Source organism: Physeter macrocephalus, chromosome 4 (genome assembly GCF_002837175.3).
Source record: "Physeter macrocephalus isolate SW-GA chromosome 4, ASM283717v5, whole genome shotgun sequence".
In the NCBI taxonomy this organism is placed as follows: domain Eukaryota; kingdom Metazoa; phylum Chordata; class Mammalia; order Artiodactyla; family Physeteridae; genus Physeter; species Physeter macrocephalus.
In genome coordinates, this window is record NC_041217.1 from 62,496,032 (window position 1) to 62,508,839 (window position 12,808).

A 12,808-nucleotide genomic window follows, 5' to 3' on the forward strand; every position below is an offset into this window, starting at 1 on the left:
GAGCCTGTGCCCCGAAAGGGGAGGGCCCAAAAGAGTGAGGCCCCCGCGCCCCAAAAAAAAAAAAAAAAAAAAAAAGAGAAAAGCCAAATACAAAAGCCCATATATTATGATTCCATTTATATGAAATATCCAGGACAGGTAAATCCACAGAGACAGAAAGTAGATTAGTGGTTGCCATGGGTTGGAGGTAGAAGGGAATGGGGAGTGAATGCTAATTGGTACAGGGTTTCTTTTCAGGTTGATGAAAATGTTCTGGTATTAGATAGTGGTGATGGTTGCACAACTGATGACTATATTAATAACCACTGAACTGTACATTTTAAAATGATGCCTTTTATGGTGTGTGAATTTTTTTCTCAGTTAAAAATGCCCATATAATAGGTGTGAGCATGCACACACCTGCACATGAAGGAGGATGGATATCATACTCATCAAGTTGTTGTCAGCAGTTGTAACAAAAGGGAACTCTGTATCGGTAGGTGCCTTATGTCATATTCTATGTTACTAAAAGTCAAGTGTGACAAAAATGGAAAATTAATTGGGGATAGTCATAAGGACAACATTAGGAATGTAATAAAACAAAGCAAGTGGTTAGACTTAACTAATTTCAATGAGATATGATTGATAGGCTGGGCTTCCATTTTCAAAGTATTTCACTGCATTTCTGGGGTTTGCAGATCCCTTTGAGCTCCTTTCCAAAATTAGGGGTCTCCTTTCTGAAATCACTGAATTAAAATGGATTCCTTTGGCCCAGGATTGGAAATAAATGAGCCCTGAAAGTTAAGCTAAACTGAGAAGTTTCAATGCCTCTTTAACTTGCCCTCCTGGACTCTAGGCCTTAATGTGCAGCTCCACGTCCCACCTGGTGCAAACAATAATATTCATGCTCTCTGGGGTTCAATTTCACAATCACGCCCTAGCCCAGTGCTGATGACACAGCAGACTTGAGACACTAGTAACTTGCAGGTAAGGAGGAAAAAGAACTGACCTGATAAGGGGTATTTATTTTGCTTTTAAGTAGCAGTTACCAACTTCCAGATTCCAGATTCACTTACTTCAGTTCCCCAAACTACCAGCCAAACAAGATTAGGAGGCTTGGAGGAGAAAAGAGCAGAGGAAGTTAAGTGTGTGCTAAACATTTCTTCTCACAAGTTAATTAACTGCAGGGTTTCTATAATGAGCGGTCATGAGGATCACACACAAGTATTTTATACTGCAAAGCCCCGTACGTTGGACCTCTGGTAATCAAAATATTTCTAAATGGCCTTGAAAGATCATGAGTTATAGGAATTGATAACTTTGCTGGGAAATGAATTAAAATAGTCACTCTACAGGGTGGTATGTTGTTGTTTTTGATTGTTCTTCATTTAGGTAACAACTCTCATGAACTCACAGTCTTCCTATCTGTGGAAAATACTAGTGCTGGTAGTAGGTGTGGAGAGAAAGTGAAAGGTTTAAGGAAGTCTTAGTACTTGTGATTTGAAGCATTTGTATAGGCCTTTATATATATCATTCTCTGATATAATTTATATCAGTTATCAATTGCTGCAAAACAAACCATCACAAATTTAAGAGCTTCAAACAGCAACATTATTTTTCTTTTTGCTCACAAATCTGTAAGAGTTTGGGCAGGGCTTGGCAGGACAGCTCATCTTGGCTCATGTGGTGTCCTCTGCGGGGGTTTGAGGGCAGGGGGTGGGGGGAAGGCTGGAATCCTCTGAAGTCTTATTCACCTCTAGCTGTTGATCCTACCTGTCTGCAGGGACCTCAGATGGGACCATCTCCTGCAACCCCTATACCTGGCCTCTCCATGTGGCTGGACCCTCTCACAGCATGGCAGCTGGTTCCAAGAGAACAAGGCAGAAGTGAAAGTACTTTTATGACTTAGCCTAGGAAGTCATGAAGCATCACTTTGGCTTAATGCTGTTGGTTGAAACCCAGGCTCAAGGGAAGGGGACATAGACTCCATTACTAGATGGGGGGGGGGTGTCAATATCATTTGTTAGACGAGCATGTGGGATGGGATATATCAGAGGCGCCATCATTGGAAAACACAATCGGCCACATCAGCCCAAAACTCACAGGCTTAAAACAACATCAATTTATCATTTTTCAGTTTTTCAGTTGATTGGGAGGTCCTTCTTCTGGACTTACTTGGGCTCACTCACATAACTGAGTTTTGGTGATATGTCAGCAGGGTTGGGGTGGGCGGCTCAGCTGAGACAGCTGGGATGTTTGGGCTCCAAGTATTTTCACAGCATGTCAGTCTCAGGGAGCATTCTACAAGGGCAAAGGCAGGAGCTGCAAGTCTTCTTGAGGTGCAGGCCCCAGAACTCACATATCATTTCTGCCACATTATATTGGTCAGAGCAAGATACAAGGTGAGCCCAAATTCAAGAAGTGAAGAGACAAAGTCCATATCACATTGAGAGGAGCAGAAAAATACCATGGCCATCTTTTTCAATCAATACACATAGCCGTATGGCCACATTATTTATACTCCGTCCACATATAGAATATGCTTAATTTTCCCCCCAAAAGCCACCTACCATTATGGCATTAGGCTCTGGCTTGAAGTACAGGAGCTTCTCATCAAAATCATATTCAGGTGAGGATGAAGCTCCTTAGGTGTGATTTTCAGGTTCTCCTCTATTACGGCTTCTCTTGATTCAGAGACTTGTGAACTGAAATAAGTTATCTGCCACATCACCCCTCTACTCCCACCCAATATGCAGTGGTGAGACAGGGACAGGATAGCCACGAAGGACACTCCTAGTCAAAAAGGGGAGATATGGGAGTTGTTGGTTCATGGCAAATCTGAAATCCTGCCAGGCGCATTTGCTAATTCCTTTTACTCTGGGGTCAGGGAATATTCCTTAGTTAAGGCCTAGATTTGCTCCCCGGGACTGTTCTCTATTCCATTCCCAACTGCTAGTTCAGCTGACCTATAGCAACTTCAAACCCTGCACAACTAAGAAGAAGCAGTTTTTCATAGACTTCTCTATTGGTTCCCACAATTATATAAAGTCTAATTCCTGTAATAAATTCCATATGCTATATCACTCAGAGTGGTTCTGTTTTTCTGATCAAACTCTGAATGATATAAGACCAATTAAAAATAGCTGACTCTATCTGTCCCAGAATTTTCTTTAGTGGTATTACTCACTGTGGGCTTTGGATCTTAGATCTTAGGATGATCCCTGTAGGGTCAGGAAAAGAGCAGCAGCCACCAGTGGGATTTTGATGTAAGGAATTTCAGGGGACATAGATAAATTCATATCCTTAGAAAAACAACCACTTTCTATCTAGTTGGACCTATGTGAGTTGAAAGGCCTCACGGGTCTGGTACCTACAGCCATAGCAGCAAAGCTTCTAATTATACTTTGGATCAGTTAAAACTCTGAACAGTCCAGAATGATGGCCTAGATCCTGATCTGATTAAAATGACAATGGTGCTTTAAGGAAAGGGCCAAACTATTACATTCACAAGCAGGTGGCAAGACAAACACTGGTCCTCTCCTATTCTGAGGGATGGCTATGTCAATTGAGATCAGAGGGGAGCCTCTGCTAAAAAGAAACAACACTGGCAGGATGAACAGAGGAAACACAAAGACTACTTGTGGGTCAAGGATAGCAATGCCACCATAACCTGGAATTAGGTTAAACACTAGGCTTCTTGCTTCCCTCTGATGATTCCCTTGTAGAAGGACTAAGCTAATTGGCACAATATGCTTAGCTCCAGGCAGTCTCAATACAGACAGCACAGGAAGCCACGTGCCTGGTGGGCTGTAAGTAACGGACTAACCATACAGTCAAACAGATGAAAACAAAATGGCTAGGTAATTAAAGGAAAACTGGTGCGGGAAAATGAACTATCACAAGCACTGGTGTTATATGTAGATACTCAGTTGATGAGGAAGAGGTTTCTAAATATAGCAATGAAATAGATGCTGCAACCTGAACCCTAAGCCTGTAAAAAGGAAAACTGAGGCAACAGGAGTTCTATCCATCACTGATTCTTTTCATGGAAGTATTAGGAAGGTGGGTTCAGACAACATCCTGAGAGTTGGGCACCACCATTATAAGTAACTGGCATGTAAAAATTGGGATCTAAACTAGTGAAACCCAATCAAATATACTCTAATTTGGTGTCCCAGCTTGACAGATACTACAAATAGGTCCTAGGATTGTGTTCCTAGGGTACTATTTCCCAGGGAACATGGTAGATGGATTCTAAGGACTTCTGATGAAGGTAACAAGAAACAGTATTGACTTAGTGCCCTACACTTGTATTCAGGGACAATGACAATATTTATGACCAGTTGTGCAACTCAACCCCCATTTGTGATGACCATTAGGACAGTTGGTTTTGTGTGTACTGTATTGTGTGTTTGTAGGTTTTCAGGCTGGTGCTTTTTGATGTGGCTACTTTATGTGGAAGCAGAATCCCTGTGTCTTGGTGCCTGAATTACATATAATAATTGTAGGAACATCAAAACACCAGCATCTTCCACATGTGCTGCAGTAAGTGTTACAGATACAGTATCTACCAGCACAGGAATTTCATGCTCACAACATCCCTACTCATCCACAACCTATAACTTAGGTGAATGGACGTGCACACAGCCATTTAAAACATGCTCCATGTGGGAGTCCCTGCATATTTACTGGTTTCCTGTAAATCAGTGATTATCGATGCTAGCTGTACATTAAAATCACCCAGAGGAACTTTTAAACCATGATTCTTGGGCTCCTGTCCCAGAGATTATTATTTAATTGGTTTGAGCTGGAGTTTGGGTACCTGCATTTTTTAAAAACTCCTCAGGTGATTCTATTGAATGCATACTGGTATAAAAAATAGTACCCACACTATGAACTAATGCAAAGGTTCTCAAAAGTGTGGTCCTTGGATCAGAAGCAGCAGCATCACCTAGGGGACTTGTTAGAAATGCAAAATTTGGGGCCCCATCCCAGACCTACTGAATCAGAAATACTGGGATATGGCCCAGAAATGTGTTCTGGGAAGCCCTCCACTTGATTCTCATGTAAGCTAATGTTTGAGATCCACTGAACTAGCTAAATTATTCCATGGAGTTTGAGCAAGCATCATTTTACTACTACTAATGGGTGAGAAAGAGAATCATCTCAAACACGAGCTGGGGCAGAACTCTGTAGTCTGATGTGATTATTTGCTCTTTGTGAGAAGAAAATTTTCCTGAGAAAATACCTGATAGGAAAATTAAGATTTCTTCTGGAGAGCCAAAGTCAGTCACATAGCCTTTCACTAGCCTAATACTAATACTAAGCAGACATTCTTCTCTTTTACCTCCTCCTCCTCTTGTTTCCTCTTCTGTTCCTTTCTTCTTCCTTTCCCTTCCTTCACCTACCCTCCTCCCCCACCCCCCATGCCATAAGTGATTTATGGAAGGAGCTTCTAAGTCCAACACCAGGGAGATAGGAAATATTTGCCCCTTAGCTACCTTTTTCAGTGCTCTTAGTTTTTTTGTGGAGATCCATATTTCATCTGGTATCATTTTTTCTTCTGCCTGAAATACTTCCTTTAATGTTTGTAGTGTGGCTCTGCTGGTGATAACTTCTTTCAGCTTTTGTATGCCTGAACATGTCTTTTTTCACCTTCATTCTTGGAAAGCATTTCACTGGGTATAGAATTCTAGGTTGACAATTTTTCCTCTCATTACTGTTAAAGATAGTGCTCCACTGTCTTCCTGTTTACATTGTTTCTGATGAGAAATTTGCTGCCATCTTCATCTTTGTTCCACTCTACGTGTCTATTATTTTTTAACCTCTGCTTGCTTTTAAGATTTTCTGTTTATCACTGGTTTCGAGCAATTTGGCCAGCAGAGATTATAAAACATCAGTGGGACAAAGGAAACTTATTCCTACACTCTTTGGCATATGCATATTGTTATGGGTTGAATTGCCTCCCCTCCAAAATATATGTTGAAGTCCTAACTCCCAGTACCTCAAAGTGGCCTTATTTGGAAATAAGGTCTTTAGAGAGGTAATCAAGTTCAAATAAGATCTTTGGGTGGACCCTAATCCAATATGACTTGTATTCTTATAGGAAGGGGAAATTTGGACACAGAGACAGACATGCAGAGGGAAGATGTGAAGACACAGAAGGAAGACAGTGATGGTACTGGAGTGCTCTATTTACCAGCCAAGGAATGCCAAGGATTGCTGGCAAAACCAGAAGCTTACTTATGTTTACTCAATCTCCTTTCATACTGGAATGAGTTTAACTGAATATACAATTATAGGTCACCAGTTATTTTCTATCAACTCATTGAAGATATTCTTCTACTGGTTATTTGCTTCCATCATTGTCAGCCCCATTATAGTACCTTTGTAAATTTTCTTTCTCTCTGGCTGTTTTTTTCTTCTTTTTCTTTGATATGCTGCAGTTTCATGCTGGTACATCCGTGTGTGTTTGTTTCCTGTCTTCAGATTTGGTGTTCTTCCTCATTGCTGTGATCTGAATGTTTGTGTCCCTGCACAACTCATATGTTGAAACCTAACCCTCAAGGTGGGTTGATATTAGGAAATGGAGTTGTTGGAAGTTGCTCAGGTCATGAGGGTGGAGCCCTCATGAATGGGATTAGTGCTCTTATAAAAGAGCCTCCAAAGAGATCCCTTATCCTCTTTCATCATGTGAGGACACAGAAGGTGTCATCTATGAAACAGAAAGTGGGTCCTTACTAGCCACCACACCAAATTTGCCAACACCATGATCTTGGACTTCCTGTGAGAAAGAAATGCTTGTTGATTATAACTCATACAGTCTGTGGTATTGTTTTAGTGGTTTAAACAGAATAAGACACTCATTTTGAAGATATATTCATCTTTTGTTATTTTAGAAAATTATTTCTTCAAGTATTGCCTCATCCCTTTATTCTCTTCTTCTAGAACTTTCCACCTATATTTGATGTCCCGTAATTGCTTATATTCCTATATCTTCATAACTCTTATACATTCTGGCTACTTTTTCAAAAATCTAACTTTATTATCTTACTCAACTGTGTCTAATTCAACTCACCCATTGAACTTGAAATATCAATATATTTCTAGTTTCCCATTTGTCTTTTATTTCTTGACCATGTTTAACATTCCCTCTTTATTTAAATATTTTAAACACATTTAAACATATTCTCTGTATGAAAATTCCAATATCTGCTGGGGGAAGCTGCCTCATTTTGTTTGCTGTCTCTGCTTTCTCTCTCATTGTGGCTTCTTTCCTCATGTGCTTTGTAATCATTCCATGTGAGCTCATGTTCAGTTGATCTCAATCTGTGAGAATCTTGTGAAACCTGGGTTGAAGGTATATTTCTCTAGAGGAGATTTGTGTTTGTTTCTGCCAGGTGCTCCAGGGTTTCCAATACTATACAGATAGTATAAATTTGAACTCCACGTTCAAAGATGTTCAAACATGTTTGAATTTTCAGGGGAGATTTCTCTTTACAAAAGGCTCAGACCATATAGGCCATTTTGTTTTCCTATGAGATTTTTCTCACTTAAGAATATCCATCTCCTTCACAAAAGAAAAAGCTAAAATAAACAAACAAACAAAAAAAAAAACCCCAAACAAACAAAAACAGAAAAAAGAAGAAAGAAATTGATCAAGTATGGTATCTTTGAGTTCTAAATCTCACTAATACCACCTTATGGATCAGACTCCATCTTCTGCCACTTAATGTCAAAAGTCTAAGGGCAGTCAATTTCTCTGAAGGTATTTTGTCTTTCTTTTCAGGATTCTTATGGAAATTTTAATTCATTTTTATCAAGAACTTCTCTATGTCAAAATAGATGTCAGTATCCATTTTAAAAAATGGTTCACATATTGCAGGGATAAAAATCCTTTTTAGCTCAGTAATATTTTCTTCTATTACCTTTGGCTGTTATTCCTGTACCTTAAAAAAAAAAACTCTTTTCTTGGAACACCAACCAGCCAAATATTGGTGCTCTGATTTTTGTCTTCTATATTATTTTTTATATATTATTTAATCTATGTTATTTTCTTCTGCCTTCTCAGAGAGCTTATCAAATTTTTCTTTATCACTGATTTTTCTCAGTGTTATTAATTCTATTCTTTAATGCCTCTCTATTTCATGCAAGTCTTTATCCCAAATAGTAGGGAGGTTCTGCAATACTCCATAGAGAACATATATTGAAGCTTAATGTTATCCCTTCAATCTAGTAGACTGGCTAGAATGTGTATGTGGGATTTTAGATATCTGAGGAGACACCATACTTTCCAAATTCTCATTAAACTAGTAACAAAGACACAAAAGGACAAACTCACCTCACTGAAAACATTGATGTATCCTCAATGATAGAATTTGGGAAGATTTGCCAATAACCAGGACAAATTGGCTGGATTTGGAAAAAACCCTCCAGGTACCACTTGGCAAAAGGTAGGAAGATCAATTTATATTTCTCTCTTTTTCTCTGTTTCATGACTTAAAATATGCAAGGTCTTTAAAATCCTGAAGACCAGGCAGCTAAGAAAAAATCTTGTAACAAGAAACAAAGACTGAAAAATAGGCCTTCAATTGGGTTGAAGAAAAAGCATTCTCTTTTCTCTGAGACCTTCTGACAATTTGGCTTAGTCTTTGAGTCCTAAAGATTCTTGGCATATTTCTGGTGGCATGGAGTAAGCCCTGCAACATAACACCAAGTGAGAGCCTAGTGACTGTAAGTTCTGATCGTAGCTACAACTAGTAATAGTGGCAAGTTATTTTGTGTGATGTACCTCATTTACCATTTCTGAGGTCTCTGTAAAGTCATGACAGGATATATGGCTTCAGTTCTATTGAGCTGTGCAGAATTAAGCAATTGGTGTGTCACACATATGGAAGGGGCTAGGAAAGGGTGGAGCAGTGTCCTCTTCCCCAAGTCCTGAGTGAATGTAGTGGTGGCTCTCCCATGAAGAGGGCAGCTGTGATCTCATGAAGATGAACAACCTAGACGAAGCAGTGTAGGGACAAGGGGAGGAAACAGAACACGAGGAACCTATTCTTGGCCCCATGTGAGAAAGCGCCTTAGGGAACTCTCAGGGCAGAAAACTCTTGAGAAGAATTAATATCCAGCTATAAACTGTGGCTTGAGGCCATGGCAATTTAGTTCTTAAAGTAAACATGACTTTAATTTGTAGACAAAATCTGGTAAGGCCAGGATATCTGACTTACATATAAATGGTATTTCTAAAAGTGCCCAAGGCCAAAACCTTTTGTTCTCTGAAGTATGTAAGAATTTTAGATATTCTTCCTTATTCCTTTAGTAAAATTTTCCTTCATAAATAATGCAAAGGTAAATCAGTCCATGCCTGAGTGGAAAGATCACAATTTCTAATTCTGTGAAGTCCTAAAATAATGAAAAAAATATACAGGGAAAATGAGTACGTGCATGTAAACCGTGGAGACCAGCCCTGGAAATGTTATGAATTGTTGTGGATGTTCTTCCTAAATCAGTTTATAATGGTATGAGGGAAGTTAAATTATAGAATGTTTGCTTTATCTTTCTAATAATGTCACTTATTTGTATTTATACTTTGTACATATGACAAGTAATAAGGCACGATACTTAGTAATTGAGGTTACTGGATTGTAAGCATGAAGACAGGTTATGTCACAGACTAAATACATAAGCTTGGGGAAGTCATTTAATTTCTCCTGGCATGGTTTTTCCAACTGAAAGAGTTTGATAGGGTTGTTTCTAAGGCCCTTTCCAGCTTTAATATTCTATAGTTAAAATAGAAACCAAGACAAATAAATACATGTTTTCAGAAAGATCAATTGGGCTGTGAGTTCAAAGACACAGATCATATCTTAGATTCACTTATTCCCTAAGGAGCATGATATACTTCCTTATACATAGCAGGTAGTTAATATCTGTTGACTATATTTTAAATCTCTATGTGACTGGTTTCCCAAATAAGTAGATGGACTGAATTATTTCAAAGGCCCTTTCCAGCTCTACTATTCTATGCTTAAAATATAAATGAAGCCCAATAACTAGTATAGTAGACCAATGAGATTGTAAATTCTTGTCTTTGATATATGTATTTACTTCAAAGCCTCATATAATTTCTTCCACAGCAAGTGCTCAAGGAAATATCTGTAGATTGTAATTATTTAATTTGCTGTTTTTCAAGTAAATATTCCCATACTATAACATGCATGAGTTATTTTCACAACTCATTATTATGTCTTTCCATTTCTTACTACCTAAATCTTGTAAAAACAAGCGAACAAATGGGAAACGGGTATCTAAGTGAGCAAAATATTTTGTTCCTTAGTTTTCTTCAGTGAGACATAATTAATTAGCTTTTCCATATTTTAGACTTCATGAATAATAAAATTTAAAAACCCAATGCCAATCTAGTTTCATGTATACTAATAGATGTCCTAGGTTTTCTATATTAAAATCAGAAAGACAAAATTAATTTGAATTAATTGCTGAAGAAACTCTACTCACATATAACATAATTATGGCATATGTTCCACTGTTAATCAAAAAATCATAGTTAATAACTTTGGGAAGCAACCTTTCAGGCACATGGCATGAAATAAAAAAAGTGATACTCTTTTTATAAATTTTAAAGGTAGCACATATCATGTGAAATACTCAAGAGTTTCCAAGGGGAAAAAAAGGACAGGAAAAAATAAAATTTTTATGCACTCTAACTCCTAATGAAACACATTAAATAGAAACACATGACTTTTGCTAATTCATTTGTACTTTACGCTTCTTTTTAATAGAAATTAAATTAGTCAGTTAATGTACATAATGTAGTGTTTGTTTTCCAGTCTAGTTGCTTTTCAGCATTCACTTTTGAGTCTCATGGTAAATGTTATTCAGCATCAGGATGTGGTCTGATGAGTGAACAGTGCCAAGCATCAACTGTACTTAACACAGGACGGAAGGGGTCGAAGTTAACCTGCAGCTAACAATATGGAAAAGTAAAAAGGAACACAGACCCGCAACAGTATCAACATGCATTATTAGGCCAAGATTCAAAGTTAACCCAACCCACACAGATCTCTTCTAAGCTGAGAGCACAAATGGAGAGGGGTGACTTTATCGAGATCCATAGCCATAATAGTAAGGTTCATCAGGGCGGAATCCATAAGCTGTGGCAGGGCGTCCAAGAATGCCAACCGATTGGCCAAAGCCATCCATTCCAAGGCTAAAAAGAGAAAAAAGGAATAATCAATTATATTTTTCATTCCAATGCAGGTCAAAGAAGATGCCTGGAACTTTATACCTCCAAAATTCTCTTCCTAGCAGCAAAAGTGACTTATGTGGCTGGCTATCATTAACTTTTTTTCTTTTTTAAATTACTGTAGTCATAAAAATGTGTTTAATAAATATTTAATTCTAATAACTTCTGTTAAAAATGTTGAAAACCTCTGTCATCAGGTACCATTGAAGACAAAGAGAAAGAGAGATCAGAAACGTTTTAATGAGTTACATTCATATATGGCGTTTATGCCAGAATGTGAAAATATCTTACATGTTAGCAACTATCAGTAATACATTGCTAGGGAATGATAAAATTAAAACTGTAGTAAAGTGAGTTTTGTTATTTATAATAAGATCTCTATTTCATAGGACTAATCCACTATTAGTAAGGACATGCAATTGAGTTTTAGCAGTAATCTCTCACTCAGAGCCAAATCATACCATAAGCCTATGACTAAAAGAAGACAAAGAATTTTACAAAATTTGAAAGTTAGACAGATTTGATATGCAAATTCTTCTTCTGACTCCTCAATGCAAACAAATTACTAAATAGTACATGTTTTGAGTTACAGCAAGCTAATTATAAATTTTGAATTAAAAATTTATAATTATAAATTTATAAATTATAAATTTATTCTATGGAAATAATAGAAGCCCAAAGATAACCTTCAGAGTTAAAAAGGTAGATTGAAACACGGATAAACTGATATTACTTTAAAAATTCTTCTTTCATCTATTAATACATTTAGAAGAAAAAGTACTTTTAAAGAGTCAGAGAATTATTAAACACTTAGCGAAATGACAAGATATTTATTTTACCAGGCAAATATGGCAGCTATAACATGCTCATGCATAGCGCATGCAGTGAATGCTAGTGAGCTTATTTCCAATCAAAAGAAATTATTTATAATCCAGAAGTGTAAGCTTTGAAAAAAATAAATATATTTAAATGATTTAAGATTATTCCAGATAATGCTAGATGGAAAGATACTTTTCCCTTTATCAGCAAAATCTCAATATGATTAAAAAATATATTCATACAGGCACTTATTTCTTCTCACAACTCAAAGTGAGATAAAGTTAAAATGCTTTAGAAGTAATGATTAAAATGTTAAGGTTTTAAATAATTTGTGTGCATGTGTGTGTGTGTGTGTGTGTGTGTGTGTGTGTGTGTGTGTTGGAATAGGATTAAATACTAAAAGTAAAGGGCATAAAATTCATGTGAATCTACCTCTTAGGGGAATGGAATTTCTGAAATATAAGGTTTAGGTTAGCATTTGTAGTGAACGATCCTGGACAAATCAAACTTTTGGGTTCCTTCTATATCAAAAACTGTGTCTGTAATTTCTGAAAGTTGTTTGAAATTTTTAAGTCTGAATTTTATTTTGAAATGGCAAGATATAAGTATGCCCTTCCTACTTTGGTCCCATGGAAAGAAAGATTAAATTTTCTGATGAAGGGAAATATTACTCTAGAGGTAGCTTTAAAGATGTTTTAGAAATTAATGGAGCCCACGACTAAGACACACCTGTATCAGTTTAAAATT

General features: G+C 37.3%; 1 protein-coding gene across 1 annotated transcript in view; it reads right to left on the reverse strand.

Annotated features, from left to right (window-relative positions):
• Positions 1-10,738: 10,738 nt before the first annotated feature.
• The window catches only part of KIFAP3 (kinesin associated protein 3), a 178,243-nt gene continuing 176,173 nt past the window's right edge, over positions 10,739-12,808 (reverse strand). Inside the window, exon 20 of the mRNA XM_024116667.1 lies at positions 10,739-11,206. Within this exon, the coding sequence (XP_023972435.1) occupies positions 11,098-11,206 (109 nt within the window). The 3' untranslated portion in view covers positions 10,739-11,097. The remainder of the gene's footprint in view (positions 11,207-12,808) is intronic.